We start from the raw sequence: 23,176 nt of genomic DNA, 5'->3' as shown, positions 1-23,176 counted from the left end.
AAGGGCTTTACACTCACTTTTATTTGTATTTTTGGAAAATTTGCAGTAGAGACTATATGGGGAATAGATTGAAGAGGAGCCACGATGAGTCATTTAGGAAGTCGTGGCTGCTCAGTGGTTGGTGTCCAGGCCTAGGAAGTGGCAGAGATGGAAGAAGCAGTTGGATCTGAAACCAGTAGAATTGGTCATGAACTGAGTTGGGGGAGAGGCAAGGGGAAGCAAAGATAACTCCCAGGTATTTGGCTTTAGTTAAAACTTGGATACAACTAGTTACTTGAGTAACTCCTAGGTGGGGAATAGTGGAGGAGGAGCAGATTTGAAGTGGAGAAGGAAGAATCAAGAATTCTCTTTGGGAATGTTGGGTTTGAGATTCTCACAGGACACCCACACAGGTACAGGAAGGTGGAGGGAGAGGGGTCTGGAGGTCAGGAGAACGGTCTGGGCTGCGTTCTAAAGGTTTGGAAGCTGCTTGTAGAGCCCTGGAATGGATGAGGTCACTCATCCAAGCGCACGAAGGATGTAAGACCCAGCTCTGAGGAGGACTGATGACATTTAGAAGCCAGGTAGAGGAGGAAGACCCAGCCAACAATGCTGCCGGAGCACTGCCAGAGAAGCAGCAAGCCCTGTGGGAGAGTGTGGTGCTCTAGAGGCAGGAGGGACAGTACCTGGAGGGACAGTACCTGGAGGGAGATGCCAAGAGGGCTGTTTGAACTGACCTACCATGGGCCTTCCCCTTTCCAGGCAGCGTACTCTCCCAGGTGTTACATGCTCCTCTGTAAAAGGGGAAGGGCACGGGAGAGGATGAAGAGGACAGTTGTTATTGGAGTTTCTTGGTGATCCTGACCAGCCCAGTTTCAGGAAGTTGTGCTGGGGGAAGGAGCCACACTAGAAAGGACTTTGTAAATGAAGCAGTAAGGAAAGGGTGGGTGGGTGGGGGGGAAACTTGTTATGAAGAATGGGGTCCTTGGGCCAGAATAGTCATCTGGGAGTTGGTTGGCAGTGCTGACTCTTGGGCTCCACCCTAGACCTACTGGATCAGAATACACATTTTGACAAGATTCCTCAGTAATTAAAGTTTGAGAAGCATTGGTATAGATAACCAGGGCTACAGGGAAATCATGTCACTAGCTAGAGGGACATATGGTGATCAAAGGGGTGTGTGTGTTTACGATTAAGTAGAGTGTCTGCTGTTGGGGATGATCCTCAATGGAGGTAAAGACGGATTAATGATGCAGGAAAAAGGGGATAATGGCAGAAATGATGTTTCTGGGCATGGGGGTAGGGGCACATGGAGTCCAGAGCCTGTGTGGAGTGCTTGGTCTTTGCTAAGAGCAGGAGGGTGCTGTCCTTGTAGAGAGAGACAGGAAGAGGTGGGCATGGATGCTGGGAGATTTGTGGATTTGGTGGAGAAGCCCTGAGGGAGTTTGTCCCTGATGGCTTGTGTTTAGGAAAAAAGAGGCAAGATCATTTGTCGAGAGGGAGCATTGGGATGGTGTAGGGGAGATCACAGAAAATATCTAGGCAGTGTAGAGTGAATGCCCATTCCTGGTTTGGGATCATAAATGCATTTAATGTGAGGCTTCACAGCTGCAAGATTCTCTTTACCTCTCCAGCAAGTTGGCTTGCCAGATGCTGGGGCTGGAAGGGAATGAAAGGCGTAAGGCGGGGACTGTTGTCAGCCAGAGGGCTTTCATACTGTGAGATGTGAGCTGCAGAAGGAGGGAGTTCATGCAGAGAGAAGGTTCTGGAAGTGACCTGCAGGCAGAGAACTGTGGTAGTGATACTGTTGGTGAGAATAAGCAAGCTAGAAGGAAGGAGGAGCTAGAAGGAGGGAGACGGAGGCTGGAGACCTGGAGGAGACAGCTGTTTCTGATGGTGATAAAGTGTGGGGCAGCAGCACAACTGTGTTATGTAGAATGGGGGAAATAATTTTCAGAGAAGAGGTCAAGGACTCAGGAGAGGCTGTGCTCTGTGACAGGTTGTCCATATGAACATAGGAGTCCAGAGGAGGATGACAGGAGATGAAGTGGAAAGGAAACCTATGAACTGGAAGCAAATACCACCAATATGTGAGGGAAGTGGTGAGGTCCAGAGATGACGTGAGGCCAGCAAGGTGCAGGAAAGCAAATTGCCCACACCTTGAAGATCCAGGCTTTTTTTTTTTTTTTTTAAAGATTTTATTTATTTATTCATGATAGGCACAAAGAGAGAGACAGAGACAGAGACAGAGACGCAGGCAGAAGGAGAAGCAGGCTCCATGCAGGGAGCCCAACGTGGGACTCGATCCCGGGACTCCAGGATCATGCCCTGGGCTGAAGGCAGGCGCTAAACTGCTGAGCCACCTGGGCTGCCCAAGATCCAGGCTTTTTGTGAGAGAAAGGAAATTATTTTTCTGAAGTAGGTCCTCTACTGGAAGTGATGGTTGGGGGAGAAAGGATACTTCTTTCTTTCTGGCCCTGAGGCACATGGCTAGAGAGGAAGATGGAGTCTATTTAAAATAGACTCAGGGCACACCTGAGTCTCATGGGAAGCTGAAAGGTAGAAGAATAATCTTGGAAGAGGTAGAGGGTCTTGAATTGTTGGCAGGTGTTCTCCTGGGCCTGGGTGGGATGGGGTGGATGGGAATGAATCCTTCCAGAGCATGGCTGCAGTCCTGTTGGGAAGGGAGTCCTAGTAATGAGGGAAGAAGGACACCTGCACTTCTGGTGGGGACTGGGTAGAGGATGTTCAGCAGTATGCTGCCCCCTTCGAGAGGGTGGACTCTGTTCTGGCTCTGTAGCTCCCCAGTCATGGGTTCCCTAACCCTTCATACACAGCCCAGCAGGGAAGACAATGAAGGAGTATTTCTTTCCCCCCCTTTTTTTTTTAAAGAAAAAAAAATTATTGATTTATTCATGAGAGACACAGAGAGAGGCAGAGACATAGGCAGAGGGAGAAGCAGGCTCCGTGCAGGGAGCCCGATGCAGGACTTGATCCCAGGACCCTGGGATCATGCTCTGAGCCGAAGGCAGACATTAAGCCACTGAGCCTTCCAGGTGCCCTGAAGGACTAGTTCTGTTAGAGAAATTTCCAGAGCTGCTGGGGGAAGATTTAGGGTAGGTCCTGAGATGCCCACTGGCAATGCTTCTGAAGATAAGTGACATTGTCTTTTGGGTGACAGAGAAGAGAGAAGGGTCTGAAGAACCTCTGTTGATAATACTCCTACTCTTGTTTCCACATTGACAATGCTTCTGAGGCCCTGAAGCCTTTTGTATGAATTTTCCCATTTGTTCCTTCCCAGTTACCTTGAAAGATAGACGGGGTGAATATTGAGGCCAAGTGGGGTGGACTGACTTGCCTAGTCATACAGTGAGTGAGTGACTGAATGAGGTCCAGAGGCCAGGCCTCTTCCTAGTGCAGTGTTCGGGTCTGGTGTCACCTCGGCAAAGGACTGAGTCTTGGCAGAAGAATCTCTCTGGCCTATGCTTGTCCTTCTTTAAGGACTGGCAGCTCATCCTGCCTTCAGATCGGTTTGGCTGCCAGACCATTTTCTTTCTCAGAACTTTCTAGAATATCAGAATGATGTCCAAACACCAGGTCAGTGCTTGAGTACTCAGAGCCAGGTGTTTTTTTTTTTTTTGTTTTTTTTTTTAAGATTTTATTTATTTATTCATGAGAGATACGAGAGAGAGAGAGAGAGAGAGAGAGAGAGAGAGAGGCAGAGACACAGGCAGAGGGAGAAGCAGGCTCCATGCAGGGAGCCTGACGTGGGGCTCAATCCCTGGCCTCCAGGATCAGGACCTGGACTGAAGGTGACGCTAAACCACTGAGCCCCCGGGCTGCCCCCAGAGCCAGGTGTTATGATAGGTGTTTTCTCATTTAGTCTCCATAATTACCCTGAGGATACACATCCTCTGTGCATTTTATAGAGGAGACTCATGCTGAGAAAAGCAACACTACTAAAAGAACGAAGGGCATTGGCTGCCCAATGGCAGACTCCAGACTTCAAGCTGTTTTCTCTCCTGTCCCACACTGTAGTTGGTATAGAACTACTTTAAAGATTTTTTAAATGAAATATTTATTTGAGAGATAGGGAGCAAGAGAGAGAGAGCAGGAGTGGGGGGAGAGGTAAAGGGAGAAGCAGACTCCCCGCTGAGCAGGGAGCCCGATGCAGAACTTGATCCCAGGACCCCGGGATCATGACCTGAGCTGAAGGCAGACGCTCAATCAACTGAGCCACCCAGGCGTCTGGTATAGAACTACTTTAAAAAAATTGTGGTAAAATAGACATAGTATAAGATTTGTCATTTTAGGAATTTTTAAAAAGTAAGCTCTACACCCAGTGTGGGGCTTAAACTCATGACCCCGAGATAAGAGTCACCACATGCTCTACTGGCTGAGCCAGCCAGGTGCCCCTCTGTCAGTTTAGTGATTTTTAAGTGTATAGTTTCTGTGGCATTAAGTGCATTCACAGTGTAGTGCAATCACACCACCATCCATCTCCAAAACACTTTTCATCATCCCATTGTGGAACTCTGTGCTTGTTAAACACGAACTCCCATCCTCTCCTCCCCTGGCCCCTGGCAACCACTCTTCTTCAGCTTTCCATCTCTATGAATCCACTCTTTCTGGTGCCTAAGAGAAGTGGAATTATATAGTTTTGTCCCTTTGTGGCTTCTACTGGCTTACTGCACTTAGCCTCATGTCCTCAAGGTTCATCCATGTTGCAGCTTCTGTCAGAATTTCATTCCCATTTAAGACTGAATAATATCCCCTTATATGGATAGAGACCACATTGGGTTTTCCATTCATTCATCAGTGGACACTGGTTGCTTTCACTTTCCGCTGTTGTGAACAGTACTGTCATGAATGTGAGAGGACAGATCTGTTCAAATCCCTGCTTTCCGTCCTTTGGGGTATATAAGAACTGCTTTTTTGTTATGTAGTTCCTCCTAGAACTTGTCCCATAGTTGCCTGTGCCTTTCTCTCTTTAACGGAATTTTTAAAAAGATTTTATTTATTTATTTGAGAGAGAGAACACAAATAGAAAGGAAGGGCAGAGGGAGTAGCAGACCCCCCAGCTGAGCAGGGAGCCTGATGCAGGACTCAATCCCAGGACCCCAGGATCATGACCTGAGCTGAAGACAGACGCTCAACTGACTGAGTGACTCAGGAGCCCCTTCACTAACTTTCTGATTTTTAGTTCTGTGTTGATAAAAATTCCAGTATTTCACATGGTGTTTGAAGGTCTTCCCTACCCTACCTCAGTTCTGTAATGAGCTTTAATTTTTAAAAATTTCCAAATATACATTTTATTAATAAAAATTAGAAATTTCATATATGTAATAAAGATCTGTCATTTTTGTTAACACACATACATGTTTGTGTAAGTAGAGACAAAGTCTGAAAGGATAACATTAAAATGAAAATAGGAGTTGCCCCTGGGACAGTTAATTGTGCGGGAGTGCTGACTGCTTTTCAGTAATGGCTTGAATTTTCTAGAAGCCATTCTATTCCAAATTTGTTTACTAAAAGAAAATGTAAACTGTTCTTACCAGTGAATCACAAATCTTCACTACTGCAGTAGAAATAACATATAAAGATGTTAAAATATACAGAGCTTTAAAACTAGGGGTGATAATGGTAGAAGTCACATGCTGCAGAAGCCAAATTTTCAAATCCTATATAATCAAATTTTTGCTGATTATCTTTGGGGCTCAGAAGCCAGACTGCTGGGTTCTAGCCCTGCTGTAGACTGGGTAAGTGACCTTGTAATTCTCCAAGCTCTGTTGGAGTGCGCGTGATATGCTAGTTGGTGCTGTAGTGGAAATAATAGTAGTACATCCCTGAACTGGATTGTATTTGGGTAAGTAACTCAGAACAGAGGCATGTGTGCTGGTTCCAAATTTTGACCTTCAGCTACTGAGAGATGAAGGGGTTCTGATGTCTCTGAGGCTGCCTTTGCAGCTGAAAGGAACAGAAGTGTATATAAATTGGTCGACCTCTCCAAGACCAGTGAAAGCCCCAGATAACACTGGGGGTGAGGGTATGGTGGGAGAGGACTTTATTTCATAAATAGGTGTATACTTCAAAAAAAAATCGGAGCTCGCAAATTACCTCCCGCTTGTAGTTTAGTTGCTTAAGAAGTCTAGGAAAGTCATCATATAAATGAATTAGCTTTTCAGAGTTTACCAGTTACCAAATATCCTCTTGAGACTGGACCCATCAACCCAGATGGAGAATTCAATTATTTTATCCAAGTACTGAGCATCTCCTAAGTACCAGGCATGCTGGGCACACAAAGACGAATGGGCAGCCCTCAGTGTCGTGGGACAGATAGACTTCATCTAAGAGGAAATGACCAGTTTACATCTCAGTGCCACAGTAGGCTTATCGGCAGGCCCCGGGGCCCACTTATGGGAGGGTCAGCCTTGCTGGGGGACATCCAGGAAGGGGCAAAGGAAGTATTTAGGCTAAGTGTTAAGTTACGGGTAATCCTCCATCAGGAGGAAGAACAGTCCTCTTAGAAGGAATGACACGTGCGTAAGGGTACAAACTAGAAGCAGAGTGCTGATGATGAGCGACTTCAGAGCTCTCTGGTTTTTGTTTTAGTTAATTTAGGGGTGTGTGTGTGTGTGTGTTGGGATGTGTGTTTTGGTGGGAGAACATATAAAGAGATACTCATTAGGGAGCAGGAAGACCTAAAACAAATTGCCCTCAGCACTCTCAGGAGCACTGATTTAAGTTATTTTGCAGATTTGGTTTCAGGGAAAAAAAAAAAAAAGCAAAAGACTGGAAAGGAGCTTAGATCATTTAATTCAACTTCCTTATTTTTATAGACATGGAAACTGAGTCATACATGTATAACAATATAAAAAGATTCTATCCACTGGGGCTAATGACAATAGCATTTGCACAAGGGGAGGGGAAAATTGAGTTTCCTTCTTTAAGAGAACATGTGTAGGCAAGGCTGAGCAACAAAAGAGAAGCTCCGAGAATATGATGACATATTGTGTCTTTTCTGGGAGTGTCACTGCCCGAGTGCCCTAGTCAATGAAAAGCAGTAAGAAAATACAAATTTACCAAATAGAGAAGTCAAGACCGAGTGTCTTCATTTTAATAGAAATATTTAGTAGAGGTTCAGTCATAGCCCTGGTGAGTTTGTGTCCATGGAGAGATTGTTAGGCAACCCATACACATTCTTCACTAGGTGACCAGCAGTAAGTACCAAGGGCTGAGAGGCTCTGAGCCACGTATTGTGTTATTCTGGTCACTGACCCCATCAAGTTGTGCTCACTCCTGCAAGGGGCTATGGCCCTTTCTCAGAATGCAAAGTCCTAGGAGAGATGGTCAGTCCAAAAAGTCACTACCAATTGAATAATAATGAGAACCCCATAATAAGTTCAAATAAATACTTAAATAAGAACCTTAAGAGAGTCAAAGTCTTCAGTGATAAATCCACAAAAGCTTAAAAAAATAGAAATTAACATCATCCATTTGCCAAGCTTGGCTTTTGGAACGAGGAAATGATGGCTTAAACTTTTTAGGCTTTTGGCCATCAGTAATGGAAATAAGAAATGGATGAATCCAAGTGTTAAGTTTGCACAGTATTCTAGATTTTATGATGACCATAAAATTGAGTAAACTTTATGTTCTTTAGGCTGAAGCATGGTTTATACTGTAACAGGGAAATAGTCCTAAGACTATTGAGTCCACAAGAGTTTAAGAAGGGAAAGGGCAGACCTGGATACAGGCTTCCCTTAATAGTAGTGTAAGAAATAAGCAAAAAGTTTGCAGAAAAAGAAGGGAATTGCAAGCTGTGATCGGTTAAGTGAAAGAAGCCCAGGGGCCGACATGGAAGATGAGAGAGGGGCTATCTGCCGTGCAGGAGTCCTGGAAGACCTCTCTGAGGAAGTGACATTTAAGTTGAAAGTTGTATAGGAAAAGGAATTGGGTTTGTGAATGATGACTGTGGAAAGGCTCAGGGTTGGGAGGGGCAGCAGGGGAGAGGTGGGAGAGGTGGAGCCTAGGGATGGGGGAGAGAAAGTGGGTTCTGGAGACTTCAGCTGAGCCTCTGCATCAAGCTTTTACCTGGATATGTGGTTACATGAGCCAATAAATATTTACCTTAAGCTACTTTCAGTTGGGGTTCCTTTCATTGTGGACCAGACCCCTAATCATATAAGGGGGCAAAATATTTGCATTGCCTGGAAGCATCTTCAGCTGGATCTTGCTCTTTGTAGAGCTCATGCCTTATTCATGCAGAATGAAGTATTTTTGTGTCATGATATTTCCCCTCCGGCCTTTCCTGGGTCCAATTCCCTGGACTTGAATTATGTGTGCTTTCAAAGTCATTACGTACAGTCAGTTGGGACTCCCTTGGTTGGAAGTGACAGAAACGTAAGGGATATGAGCTCACACCACAAAGGGGGATTTATTGGGTGGACACCAGTGCATGTCACTGACTCAGCAGGGAAATGAAAAAGCAAGCCAAGGAAGGGGCCCAGGATGAGGCCGGGACTCAGGAGCAGCTGTAACCAGCCCCTGAATGCTGCCAAGACTGTTCCCGTGTTTCTTCCCCCTGTGCTGGCTTTGTCTCTGCTTCTTGCTGTAGGTTGGCTTTCACCACTTGCCAACAAAACATAGCTGCCAGTTTGCAAAAATGAGCGGCCTGCAGACATGCTTTGTTTGCTCACAGTGTTTTTAAAAATTGATTTAGTTATTAACATTTAAAGAGGGAGATTTTACATAAAATTCCAAATTACTGGTATCTCTTAAAGAATCAGAAGTTTGACATTCCTATCCCATCAATGAGCAGGTGCTTCTTTTGGGAAGGGCAGTCCATTGTCCAAAGGGCCACAGGAGAGCTGCTGTGCTCTTACTTGGGCCTGGGGCTCCCTGTCCCAGCTGTTGCCATCATGGACCTAGCTGCTCGGTATTGACCCATACCCTCCTTTGGGGCAAGTGCCCTCCTTGGGATCAGTCGATTTGTCCCAGGGTCATGGCCACATACTAATCTGGCATGTCTTACCTCCCTCACCCCTCTCCCCTGTCCTGTAATAACCATGTAGTTATTACATGTGGAGAGTTACAGTTTCTAGAAAAGAGAGGCTAGATAGACAGTCCCTTAAGTTGCATATTTGTGTAAAGTTGTGTGTTATTTAGTGAAATCTTTTTTAAACTCATTTTTACTGATGTATGTTTGCCAAAAGGGCCTGTTATTCTCAATATACTTAACATACTTTAAGTAGTCCTCTGCTTTTTGATTTTGGAGGTGAGCTGGAAGGCTTCGTAGAAGCCTTCGTGGTAATTCAGTCCTGTGAGTGTGTCCATTAAAACTAAGCATTTCAGTTGGAATTTATGATGTAACAGGGCTTAGCCATTTGTTTTTGCAGATGATCCAAACTAGGATTGCAAAAAGTTGTTACAGATGTGGTAACAATCTTCCAACCCTGATTTAGTAAAGGTTAAGACTTAGATATTGATAGAATTTGGTAAAGTCTTTAAAAAAACTTTTCCTGGTTTTTAGAGTTTCTCTTCTAACTTGTGAAAATCCAAGAACGCATTTTCAAATCACAATCACTTTTTTTGTTTCTTTTAATGTATTTCCTTTTTTTTTTTCTTAAATGTATTTCATTATTTGAGTCTGTCATTTTAAGCCTTGATTATTTTGTCTTATCTTTGGTATTATGCTATGCTTTCCCAAGACAATCTTTTAAAAAATTTCTTTCTCATTTCCTCGGCTCCCCTATTTCTGAAGGCTTTAAAACTCTAGAGTGAAATTAGGGAAATTAATGTACTTGAAGTTGAAGAACAGGAGTTCAGTAGAAGACTATATATAGTGTGAAAAAGGCCTATAGTTAGGAGAGAAATATGAAGAGGAAAACATTCACTTGTGGACTGATTGAAAAGTAAATGCCTCTCGAGATGACTTTAATATATTTTTTTTAATTTTTATTTATTTAGGATAGTCACAGAGAGAGAGAGAGAGAGAGAGAGAGAGAGGCAGAGACACAGGCAGAGGGAGAAGCAGGCTCCATGCACCGGGAGCCCGATGTGGGATTCGATCCCGGGTCTCCAGGATCGCACCCTGGGCCAAAGGCAGGCGCCAAACCGCTGCGCCACCCAGGGATCCCCTTGAGATGACTTTAGATTATATTTCATCATCACCATCTCAATACTAGAAAACTCATGTGAAAACGTTTTTTTGAAAACTTCCCAAAAATTTTGAATCAGATTATGATAAGTGAATCAGTTTTCTTAAGATGGCAACATACCATGGCCCTTGCCAAAACAAAGGTGGTAGGAGAGTGTTCATTGTGAGACTGTTGACTAATAGAAAATAAGAATTTCATGTGAGGGGCACCTGGGTGGCTCAGCGGTTGAGTGTCTGCCTTTGGCTCAGGTCATGATCTCGGGGTCCTGGGATTGAGTCCTGCATTAGGCTCCCTGCAGAGAGCCTGCTTCTCCCTCTGCCTGTGTCTCTGCCTCTCTCTCTGTGTCTCTCATGAATAAATAAATAAAATAAAAATAAAAAAGAATTTCTTTTGAAGGTCGGTCCATAGTGCCATATGTATTCTACTTAGAGAATTAAGGGTGAGAAAATGGCTCCAACCTTAGTTAATGAATTCAATTAACATTTAAGTATGTTTTTTGTAATAGGTCATGTGTAAATCAGTGGTTAAAAGAGATACAGGGGATCCCTGGGTGGCGCAACGGTTTGGCGCCTGCCTTTGGCCCAGGGCGCGATCCTGGAGACCCGGGATCGAATCCCACGTCGGGCTCCGGGTGCATGGAGCCTGCTTCTCCCTCTGTCTGTGTCTCTGCCTCTCTCTCTCTCTGTGAGACTCTCATAAATAAAAAAAAAAAAAAAAAAAAAAAAAATTAAAAAAAAAAAAAAAGAGATACAGGATCTGTTCTCAAAGAGTATCAAGTCCAACGGAATGGTTTTCAAAGCTGGGCATGAATTGGAATCATCTGGGCAACCTAAGAACATAGGTGTCAGAGCACCATACTCCTGAATTAGAATTTCTACAGGGGTGGGACCCAGGCACCTAAATTTGTCATTATTTTTTATGAATTTTTAAGTGTGAAAGTTTTCAAACATGTATGAAAGTACAGAACAGGAGCACTTGAGCGGCTTAGTGGTTGAGCATCTGCCTTTGGCTCAGGTTGTTGCCTTGGGGTCCTGGGATTGAGTTCCACATCAGGCTCCCTACAGGGGAGCCTTCTCCCTCTGCCTATGTCTCTACCTCTCTCTCTGTGTCTCTCATGAATAAATAAATAAAATCTAAAACAAAAAAGTACAGAGAACAGTATAATGAACTACCTTATACCTGTCAGTCAGCTTTGAAAATTATCAATTCATGGTCAGTCTTATTTCATCTGTATCCCAACTCCTTTCCCCCTTGATAACTGAGGCAAATCCCATATATCATTTCATTTGTAATGAGATTATGTTAAATTACTTGGAATTTTTAAAAACAAGAATTCCTTAGTATTATCAAATCCAGTCAACTTTCATATTTTCCCAGTTTTTGTACGTGTTAAGGATCCAAATTGATGTCCTTTATGTCTCAGTTCTCGTAACTTATGGCTTCCCACTCACTTTATGTCTCAGTTCTCGTAACTTATGGCTTCCCTCCCCATCTCTCTTTCATCTTGCAATGTATTTGTTGAAGAAACTGGGTGGCTTATTCCACTCTGTTTTCTTTTTAAAAAGATTTTATTTATTTATTCATGAAAGAAACAGAGAGAGGGGCAGAGACATACATACGCAGAGGGAGAAGCAGGCTCCATGCAGTGAGCCTGCTTTAGGACCCAATCCCAGGACCCCAGGCTCATGACCTGAGCTAAAGGCAGATGCTCAACCACTAAGCCACCCAGGTGCCCCTCCACTCTGGTTTTTATGTTCCTGATGGTGTGTGCCTGTGTGGTGATGTTCACCATATTCCTGTCTCCTCTATTTTCCATACATCAGCAGTCAGATATAGAAGCTTTCTTTGCAAGACTACGTCTTGATGGTTATCTTTTTCAAAGTGCTCATAATGTCAAGTTGTCTTTTTTTTTTTTTTTCTTTAAATAATGTTAGCAGCCTTTGATTTTCAGGGCTAGATTTTCTTAATCTGTGAGGAATTTCAAAATGGTGGTAGCCCAAATTCTGTCATTCTTTGATTTGTTAGAAGATGTTGTGAAGGGAAACTTTGTTTCATCCATTAGAGTTGACCCTTGAACAACGTGAGTCTGCACTGTGTGGTCCACTATATGTGGATTTTTCTCGGTACATACAGTTCAGTGCTGTAAATGCATTTTATCTTCCTTAAGGTTTTCTTAACATTTTCTCTAGCTTACTTTGTTGTAAAAATACAGTATAGATAACTACATATAACATACAAACTATGTGTTACTTAACGGTTCATGTAAGGCTTCTAGTCAACAGTAGGCTATTAGTAATTAAATTTTCGGGGAATCAAAAGTTATATGCGGAGTTTCAACTGTAGGGGGAGGGTGGTGCCGTAAGGCCCCCATGTTGTTCAAGGATCAGCTGTATTTAGTCACCTGTTAGTACAGTGTATAGGAAAAACAGTGCATTTTAAATTCTTTCTCTGTCTTTACCAATTTTCAAAAAAATGAGTTGTTTTCCTAGTCCTCCAAAGGTGACCAATAATACTTAAAGTATTATTGTGAACAAATTTGAGGTAATTCAATCCATTTCAGTTGCTATCTTTACTGATCTTTGTCTATCTTTGACCAGTGTTTTCACCTTGTCTCCTGAGTGTGTGTGTGCATGTGGATTGTTTTTAAATTACTATTACTTTTGTAACTAATGGCATTTATTATTAAGCCATAACAAGAACCTCTGGGGAGGGCTGCTACTTTAATGATGTACTGTCTAGAATCAGTGTTCACAATAGAACACTCAAGACATTATTTCATTAATGGAACACTGATGAGAAAGGTGGCATAGTATGCGTCATGGAAAATCATTTAAAATGTGTCCTTGTTTTCATTTCTTGAAACCCTTTCCTCATGATTCATTCATTCCTTTATTTACTCTCTGGGTGGTTCTAGGTCTCTGATACATTGGAGGTCAGAGTTCTAGGTCCTGGTGACATACATAGGAATAGGCCACTATCTCTCTCCCCAAGGAGTGCCTTTAAGACTGCTGACCAATAACCACAGTTTGTCTTGTTAAAATGACAGTGATATAGGGATTCAGCGCAGGAAGGGAAGTGCTGCCAACACACACTGGCACACTCCTGTACAGTCCTTCAGTTTGTTTTTTTTTGTTACAACTATTGAATAATTTGGTGTTAGATGTAAGAAAAAGATTCCATGTCGATTTTCAATACTAACAGATATGACATCTACTGAGTAGGCAGTGTCATTGCGTTTTACTTTTTCATTACAATCCTTGCAATCCATCTGTTTCCTGTGTTACTTCATATTTGAAAGCACTGCTTTTTTTGGGAGGGTTCTTCATGACCCTAATTTAGATCAGATTGTTCTGAATTTGGATCGTAACAGGAAGTGTTGTGAATAATTGGGATTTGCCTTGACACTTAAGTAGTGCTGCTTGTTAAAATGCAGACTCTGATTCATAACTAATATGTGGAGACTGTGCAAATATCCTGTTCCTCATCCAGATCTCCCCTTTAGATTTAGCATCTATTAATGATTCTTGCCCAGACCAGTCTTTACTATAATTATTAGAAAAATGTTGATTTTCCAACTCAGATGTACCCCCTGCATTTATCGGTCTGCCTTTGGCATTCTACTAGAAGCAAGAGCTCTACCTCTTTCCTTGTTTATTTAATACCTATTATAGGTATGGATTCATTAATTCCTAATTTTTCAGTGGTCTGTTGTCATTACTGTCTTTAATTGTTTTGGTGCTTAAATTGTCCCAGATTTAGGATTGCTTTCCTTTTGGATTCTTATTTAATTATTAAAAACATGGATGATATTTTGGGAGACTGAAGTATTATGATTATGGCTTATTAGCAATATCTAGGTTACCTTCAAGTTATATTATCTGGAAAAAAATGCTGAGTGCAATTCTTTGCATGTGTACAGTGTCTAAGAATTTCCTCATATGCTTTTGTGGGCTATATTACCTAGGACATTTGAATTTTATGAGAGGGACAGGAGGAGTAAGTTTTCCTCTGCATTTTCAAATTCTCATTTGATTTTCTTGATAACTCTGTTACAGACAGGGTGGCTTTTTGACTCTACCTACTAACTCATTTTCTCCTAGTCTCAGTTTAACCAAAGACTGATGATTATATTAGCCTATGGGACTAAGGACCACTAGAAAACACTCCTTCCTCCTAACATGCATTTGTGTGGTTTATATATTGTGATTTGCTTTAATAACTTCTCAAGTGAATGTGTTCTAGTCTTTGAATTAATGCTGAATGGTAGAGAGCCCTGTCTCATATTAATGTATCATAGAACATGGCGTAGGAAAAGCATTTCCCAACACTTGCCTCCCTCCTGAACCATCGGAATGAAGTTTTTTTAGTTTGAGGTGTCTCATTTTTCTGTATGGGAGTATGTGTGTTTATTCTTTTTCTTTTTTTAAAAAAGATTTTATTCATTCACGAGAGACAGAGAGAGAGAGAGAGAGGCAGAGACACAGGCAGAGGGAGAAGCAGGCTCCATGAAGGGAGCCCGACATGGGACTCCATCCCCGGTCCCCAGGATCACACCCTGGGCTGTAGGCGGTGCCAAACCGCTGTGCCACCAGGGGCTGCCCTGTTTATTCTTATTGATCCAATGCTTTACGTGGTCACTTGGGCAGGGGTACACACCTTGCAGTGGCTTCCTATTTCCTCCCAGGTAGGTTTCTCAAGATGGCATCTCACGCTCGTTTATAGATGAAACTGTCTTCTCAATATCATGTGATACCTGGTACCTGCTATTATGTTTCATGCTTTTTTTCCTTAGCATGTGCTCTCAGTTATGGGTGGAAAGCTCCCCTCTCTCACTCTTTGTCTGCTGAGTGAACTCTTCTTCAATTCTGGAGCCTTTCCTGATTCTCTCTTCCCAGAGTTCATTATGCTTTCCATTATGTCTTGTACTGTGTTCATCACTGAATGTGAGAAAGTCTATTAAAATGCTTTAGTTGTATGTCTTTCCTTAGGGGATTAAGTTTTCTAAGGCAGAGACCCACGGCTTGGCACAAGGTAGCACTTAAATGTTTTTTGGACAAAAAGGAATCTAACTGCTGTGCTTTCCTGTTAGTAGGTGGAGACATAGTAAAGGGTGTTCACTGGTGTGTTTCTCAAGTTCCTTGTAAAAGACTTCTGACCCAGTGAGAGCCATGCCAGGATTTGGTGTTATGGGCTTTCATTCCCCTTATGGAAAGTCTGTGTTGTGGCTTCATGTATTGGCCAGGAACCCACATAGTTTGTTGAAATGATTTAGGAGGATTGCTAACCCTTTAGAGAGAGTTCTGAAATTGTTAGTGAAGGCAGTGTGTTTGTGTGTGTGTGTGTGTGGGGGGGAGAGTATGATTGCTGTGTAAAAAATGATGTCTCCGCCAAAGTCAGGGATGAAGTGTACTGATGTCTACAGCTTACATGGAAATGCATCAGAAGAGTAAGATGGATTGATGGATAGGAAGAGGGATGCCAAATAATGGGGATTGTGGTAAAGCAAATGGAGCAAAACGCTAACTGGAGAATCCAGGTGGTGGGTATATGGACTCGCTGTGCAGTTTGCTCAACTTTGCTAAAAGTTTGAAACTTTTCATATAATGTTGGGGTGAAAAGGATACTTGTATTATTTTTTAAGAACACTTTTTTTCTTTAAGAACACATTTGTTGAGTAGGCATATCAATTATAAACATTAAATCATCAGCATGCACTTCCTCAACTGCCCTGCTTTGTTTTCTTCCTGTTATTTCTCTTCCTCTCTTTATCAAATCCACTCTTTCAAATCCCAGTTCCTACGTTGCTCCCTTTGGGAGAATTTGCCTGACTTTCTAGTCTGATTTAGACATCCCTCCTTTGTGTTCTCAGAGCACCCCTTGACTTGCATCGTTCTGCCACAGGATTTATTAAATTGCTGGACTTAGAGTTTCTTGAGTCAAAGACCATGTTTCTGGAACACTCTCAGTACAAGTAAGAACAAAAACAACAGGTAGACTGACAGTGGCCAATGTCAGGAGCCTGGAGGTGGGCATTTCCAGTTTCCAGGATTGATTTGGTCATGGGCACTTGGCTAGCCCTTCTGCTTTTATCCTGTCTTTCCCTTCATCAGGTCAAGTTGACCAAAGCAGTTATGTAGGTTGGAAATATCCACTGTGGTTATTCAGTTTTTGAGCACAGATACTTTGGCAGACGTCTTTAGATTTGCTGAATAGTCTTCAGTTCATTTATTGTGATTTCCTCTAGGGAAATTGACTTTGTTTTTGGAAAATAACAGCTCAGAATTAGATAGATGTCTCCATGGGTTTGAAAACCTCCCGCACCCCAACCTGGAAGATTATTTCTCCATTTTCATACAACTATAATAATTCACAGGAGCAAGGTTGCTTTAAAGAAATTATGTGATGGATAGTCTGGAGGTTCCAACCTCATGCACCAACCTTAGCTCTCTGGAAAACACTTGTGGACCAGAAATTAGGTCAAAAGTTGTTTCACTTTCCTAAAGTAAAGCCTTTTGGGGAGGCCCACGCCTTATCCCATTTATTCTATTTTAGTCACAATTCAAATGTGCTTAATTATCTAGTTAATTGCTTAGAACACTTATTAAAAAGCACATAATTAGAAAAGGAGCAGTGGAAAGAAGACTGGCATAGGCAAGTAAACTGAGGGCTGTGAAGGCGCAGAAGAAGCGGACATCTGATCCTTCTCACAACAGCCCAAGGCTGCTCACATAACTGATTTCATGCTGATGATGGTCCTTAAATCAAGGAAAGGTTTAATTCTGTTCAGTCTGCTCTGAGGAGACAGATGGATATAATACGTGAGAGAGAACATGCCAACTACACAAATATGATCTCAAATAGGTCTTATATATAGGAATATATAGATTAGAATACTGGCAGGATGTCTACTGTTAATAGTGAATATCTCTTCCTGGCAGACTCATAAATGATATTTTTCTCTTTCAGAGACAGTTTAGATATTTCTTAAATTTTAAGTCATCTCTATACCTAACACAGGGCTTGAACTCATAGCCCTGAGATCAAGAGTTGAGTTCTCCACCACCTGAGCCAACCAGAACCTCCTATTTCCTAAATTTTCTATTAAGAATTGAAAGGGTTCCGAGGATGCCATCCCAAAATATGCTGGAGGCATATTGAGCTGAAGGCAGTTGAAAAGTAACAGACCAAAATAAGATTCTGTGCCTCCCCTTTCTACCAGGAAGGGCAGAGCTATCCTTGAGAGCTGAAGATTCTTAGCAGCCCAGAGAAGGCACTGGAGGAGCCTGCATAACACACCCCACTCACCAGTTCTTATCATCCATCAATTTCCTTTATATAGTATTTGCCTTTCCATAGTTTGTTACCCCTAGAACTGCAGAGTCTTTTGTTTTTTGGTCTTGTCACTTCTCTATAAAATTTATTATTATTTTGTTAAGATGCTATGTAAGCCGAAGTTCTAACCACCCCATTTGAGTTACTCATCACTGAATTTGTGTGTGTATGTGAGATGCTCACAGTAATAAGCTCCTGTTTGTTTTTCTCTTGTTAATCTGTTTTTTGTCAGTTAAATCTTCAGGACCCCAGCTAATGAGCCAAAGATAAGTAGAGAAAAAAAAAAATGATAGGTTTTTTTTTTTTTTCTCCCCTATGGTTTTATAACTTTTTGTTTTAAGTACTTAAAAAATATTTTAGACATTCAGAGGGGTTCTTGTTCAACTCCTGGTCTTTTGATAATGCCATTTTTCTAATATTTTGATTTTGGCTTTATTAAAAATGCTCAAATTATGGGGCACCTGGATAGCTCAGTTGGTTAAGCATCTGACTTTGGCTTAGGTCATAACCCCAGGGTCCAGGGATTGAGCTCCACATTGGGCTCCCTGCTCAGCAGGGAGCCTGCTTCTCCCTCTTCTGCTTTCCCTACATATGCTCTCTTCTTTCTTTGTCAAGTAAATAAGTAAAATCTTTTAAAAATGCTCAAATTATACTTTTTATAATTGTCCAAAAAGTCCTGCTTGTTATGGATGTGGACTCCCATGTATGGTGATTTTCTTAGGTGTGTTGTAGGTTGGAATTGTGGACTCCTACCTGTGAGTTTTAGCTATGAGTATCCTGATCTCTCAGTGTATGTTGTCCCCCTAGAGAGGTTTTGTTAATCATTCTGCCTTGTGTTCTGGCACCATGACCAGCCTGGGACTGCTTTTTATGTTAATTTCTTGGCTTTGGAGAAGTGTTGTGGTCACATATTTTCTAGGTACACTTCCATGCAGCTGGGGCTCAGTCAGACAGACTTCCTTGTCATTGTCTCCCGTTGGTCAACAAATGTTTTTCTAGTTTATTCTTTACCTTAAGTGTGTTCCTCCAAGGGCTTTCGTGTCTCAGTTCTAACTCCCACCTGGCCTGAGCATCTGGTCTCCTAGCCCTGTGTGTTTGTGAAATCTGAAGTTATCAAGAACAGCAGCTATTCAGGACTGCAGGAATAGCAGCTCTTACCGCCCTGAGTTTTTGCACTACCATAGGGATTTTCTTTCTTTTGAACTGAGCTGTGCATGTAAGAGAACTTTTCAGTCTTGAGCATCCACTATAATCACCTGGGAAGCTTTTAGAAGTCCCATGCCCAGGATGCATGCCAGGCCAATTCCATCAGAATCTCTGGGGTGGGACCCACACATCAGGATGTTTTTAAAGCTACCTAGGTGATTTCCATTGTGCAGCCAAGGATAGAAATCATTGATGTAAAACAATGTTGCTTTATTTTGCCTGGATGATTTATGTGTGTGCTATATGTATTAATTTATTGTTCTAGTGGTGATGTTTTCAAGTTCCTTTGTCAGCAGTAATGGAAATAGGAGCCTATCATACTGTAATTAGAAAAAAGTTTTAAATCTTAAGAAGTTAGAATTGCTAGGAAGTTAGGTTTGCTAGGAAGGAAATCAGCCTTTGTTAAGTTCCTACTGGGTGCTAGGCACTGTGCTTATTAGGTCATTCACATGTGTTGTCTTATTTAATCCTCAGGAGAATCGAACAAGGTAAATGGTGGTTGGTTTTTGCAGGTAAAAAACTGGCTTGGGGAAATCAGGTAGTTCTAAGTCTCCCAGCTCACAAATAGCAGACCCGGGCTCAGGCCCATGAGATGCCCAGCCCCACATCCTTTTCTTTACCCTGTGGTCTATGTAAAATAGGCTTTTCCATACAAATTGATTAAAATAAAATTTGGCACTGGAGTTAAAATAAGTTCCAGGTATCTACTTGGAAAATTTTATCTTCCCATTAATTCCAGGGACCCTCATCTCTTTTTAAAAAATATTTATTTATTTACTTATGAGAGAGAGAGAGAGAGAGAGGCAGAGACACAGGAGGAGGAAGAAGCAGGCTCCATGCCAGGAGCCCGACGTGGGACTCGATCCCGGGACTCCAGGATCGCGCCCTGGGCCAAAGGCAGGCGCCAAACCGCTGAGCCACCCAGGGATCCCCCCCTCATCTCTTTTTATCTCATGTCTGATTGTAAACTGATTTTGACTAATCAACTGTTAATTATAGGAGAGTTTAGCTCATTTTAGTTCATCACTTTAAATGCACTTGGGGAAAATAATTTCGTTCTTCTTTTAACTCTGTCATGTGCCGCATAGGGGTACTTATTATAGAAGCTGCACTTACCCCTCCTCTTCTTGAGCACTTCCATGGCCTGTGTGGGGGGCTGTGTGGGTGTGTGTGTCAGGAGGTAGAGGTACAAGGGGAGGTGAGGAGTAGAATAAAGGGGTGGAGATTGAGGTCCCTGAGTGCTGGTGTTCTCTGGGGCTCCAGATGACTTGGGGTAGGGGTGAAAGGTGGGACTGGGAGCTCTTTGGTCACTCTGCCCTGGGTGAAGCACTTTGAGGATATAATAGATTTTTAGTGGCAGGTTGTCCTTCCCCTCCTGCTCCAGTGATACACACATTGGATGTGCATACCTATTTTTTTCTCTCTCCATTCTGCTTTCTCTCTGGCTCTGCTGTGGTAAATGACTTGTGGGGTTGTTGGAGGGATTGTTTTATCTCTGTGGAACCTAGAAGATTTATTTCTCTATTGAAATGTCTGGGTTAGGCTTTTCTGGTGCATATGGATTTCATTTAATTTTAATTGGGTAGAAATCAAACTGCTTCTAAGTCTTTGTCTTGTTCATTGGCAGCTCTTCAACTAGGTCTTTTGTTCGTGTGTTGCAACCTTAGAAAATCAGCAAGATGGCTGCGAACAAGAGTAAGAGCCAGAGCTCCTTGGCCCTTCACAAGGTGATCATGGTCGGCAGTGGAGGGGTTGGCAAGTCAGCCCTGACTCTTCAGTTCATGTATGATGAGGTAAGACATGCCAGGCACAGGCGGCTTTTGTCATGGAGTCCGCTGTAACAATGTCCCTTTTCCAGCTGTGTCCATGTGCTCATTGCCTCACACGCATGGATGATCATGGGGCAAATTTGTGTTAACATGGTTTCTGAATAGCTTTTTAGGGGGTCTAACCAGCATAAAACTTTGCTGATTTTTGGTAAGGAATTTCAACTGTGGCAGGAATGTGAGGGGGTCCTTGCTCGCACGATTCCCATCATCCTTTGAGCTTTCTTTCTGACACGAACAGGGGAAGAGGCTGTTTCTAAAGAACAGGTCAGATAATTAGCTTTGTAAAGTCCATTTGGAGAGATACTGAAAGGGAGAGCTAAGTTGTCATAAGAGTCTTTCCTCAAGTGATAGACATCTGGTTCTCTCTAGTTCTCTCCCATGCAGCAAAGGAAAGCTCTCACTGTCCTTGCCTCAAATTTGTATCACTTAATGTAGATAATGGAACTGGTGCCGAGTCCAATGTGACAACACAGTTTTGATTTCCATGGCAACAAATGTCCCTGCCTGATGGCCCTTGGCTGATACTATAGGTAAGAGTGTTCTGACTAGAGCTTGCATAAGCTCACACAGGTGTGTGCTTTACAAAATTTGTGAAAGGGAGATACCTTTAACCACGCTCGGTTCTGATCATTATCTTTCTGTTTAGATAGATCTATTTTCACTAGACTTGCCCTCTGTCCAACTTCCTCTAATGTTGGATGGTATTGGAGTGGTGATGGCCATTTTTGGGATCTAGCTGAGTGAAGCTGAATTAGGATATGTTTAGTTGGGAATTAGTGGAATATATTTATGTGGTTTGGAGTCATGTTGGTATGTGGTATTACCAGCGTTCCCACTAGAGGAATGGCTTCCAGGAATATACCCACCACCCACTCTGCTGACTCATCTGGCACTGTGACATGAGGTGCAGGGCCAGGAGTATATCGTGGTGTGAATGTTGTCCTGAAAATGGCACCTGGCTCTGAAAATGTGTGTGCCATGGAGGAGAAACAAGGGTCGAGACATACGGAGCAAGAAACTGGTCTGGAAATTTCTTCTAGATCTTAGACCTTCTTACAAGGAAGTTCAATAAAGATTTCCTAAATTTGACAATAGTCCTAAAACTTTTGTTACTAATAATGTCACGTCATTATAAAGCGGAAAAAACCCTTCTAAACTTTCAATAAAAGAGAAATTTGGACCGATTATGCTAGAGGACAAGACTAAATTGTTTTTTATTCACTATAGGAAGTATTAGAGAATCAGTGGCAGGTGTTATGAGATAATCGAAGAGTACACGGCAAACAAATCAGCAGCAAGGTATACTAGAGGTATACCAGGCAGCTAATTAATAAAAATGTGTTATTTTGTGAAATAAGTGGTATTCATATTGGTTTTCTATAGCCATGTGACATACTACTATAAATTTAGCAGTCTGAAACAACACACATTTGTTATCTACAGTTTCCAGGGGTTGGAAGTCTGGCACAGCTTAGCTGAGTGCTCTGCCTGGGGTCCCAGAAGGCTATAGCAGTGTTGGCTGTGGCTGTGAGCTCAGCTGAGGTTGGGATTCTCCTCCAAGCTCTGGGTGCTGGCAGAGATCAGTTTCTTGCAGATGTGGGATGGAGGCCCGCAGGTCTTTGCTACCAGGCCCTTTCCATAGGTAGTTCATACTTCAGCTTGCTTCTTCACAGCCAGTAGGAGAGTCTCTCTGGTTAGCTAAGACAGATTCTTATGTAAGGAAATGTAATCATGGGGTGATCTCGTGACCGTTGCCTATTCTGGTAAGAAGCCAGTCACAGATTCCTCTGCATTTAAGGGCAGAGCATCATACAAGGCATGACTCACTGAGGGTCTCCTGAAGGTATATTTGCCACAGTATTTGTCCACTTAAAAATTTTTTTAATGGATTATGATTTTTTCTCACTTTAGATATTCACTTTTGTATCTAATATTATATGTATAGTTTTATATTCTTTCCTTAAACAGGGGGCCCCAAAATGAATAAGCTTTGGACCAAAACCTTGATTTCCTCCTGGGTCATTGTATATTTTACAATGAGAAACTCTTGTCTTTGATGTTTCCTTCTCTTTTTCTTTTTTTTTTAAGATTTTATTTATTTATTCATGAGAGACACACACAGAGAGAGAGGCAGAGACACGGCAGAGGGAGAAGCAGGCTCCATGCAGGGAGCCTGATGTGGGCTCCAGGATCACTCCCTGGGCTGAAGACAGGCGCTAAACGGCTGAGCCACCCAGGGATCCCTTTCCTTCTTTTTATCTTATACTAGAGGCCAAAGTAGGGGAAATCTAGCAGAATCCACTTGATTTACCCAGAACATTTTTGCACAAAGAGGAGAGGCAGTTTTTGAAAATGGCTTTGAAAGTCTTTGTTTTTGCTTAATAAGATGATTTGCTTACTGAAATTTCTTATTGTTCTTCTATGAAGTCTAGGAAGAAGAGACGGTGAGGAGCAGAGTTAAGATGGAGACAGGACTAGAGTAGCTTGTTAATCAAGATGAGGAAGAGGATTTTGTCCCCACTCCCAGGAAACCGTTGGTGATGTCTGAAGATATTTTTGGGAGTCCCAACTAGGGGACAGATACTACTAGCCCTTAGTGGGTAGAGGCCAGGGATGGTGCTAGGCATCCTACAGTACCCAGGAGAGATCCCACAACAAAGAATTATCCAGTCC

General features: G+C 42.4%; 1 protein-coding gene across 3 annotated transcripts in view; it reads left to right on the top strand.

Annotated features, from left to right (window-relative positions):
• The window catches only part of RALB (RAS like proto-oncogene B), a 47,815-nt gene that overhangs the window by 6,379 nt on the left and 18,260 nt on the right, over positions 1 to 23,176 (top strand). For all 3 annotated transcript variants that reach the window (XM_077861361.1, XM_077861363.1, XM_077861362.1), the window contains one exon: positions 20,302 to 20,467. In XM_077861361.1, the coding sequence (XP_077717487.1) occupies positions 20,354 to 20,467 (114 nt within the window). In that variant the 5' untranslated portion in view covers positions 20,302 to 20,353. The remainder of the gene's footprint in view (positions 1 to 20,301; positions 20,468 to 23,176) is intronic.

This window comes from Canis aureus, chromosome 20, assembly GCF_053574225.1.
Source record: "Canis aureus isolate CA01 chromosome 20, VMU_Caureus_v.1.0, whole genome shotgun sequence".
NCBI lineage: Eukaryota > Metazoa > Chordata > Mammalia > Carnivora > Canidae > Canis > Canis aureus.
This window is presented reverse-complemented; position numbering and strand designations above follow the sequence as displayed.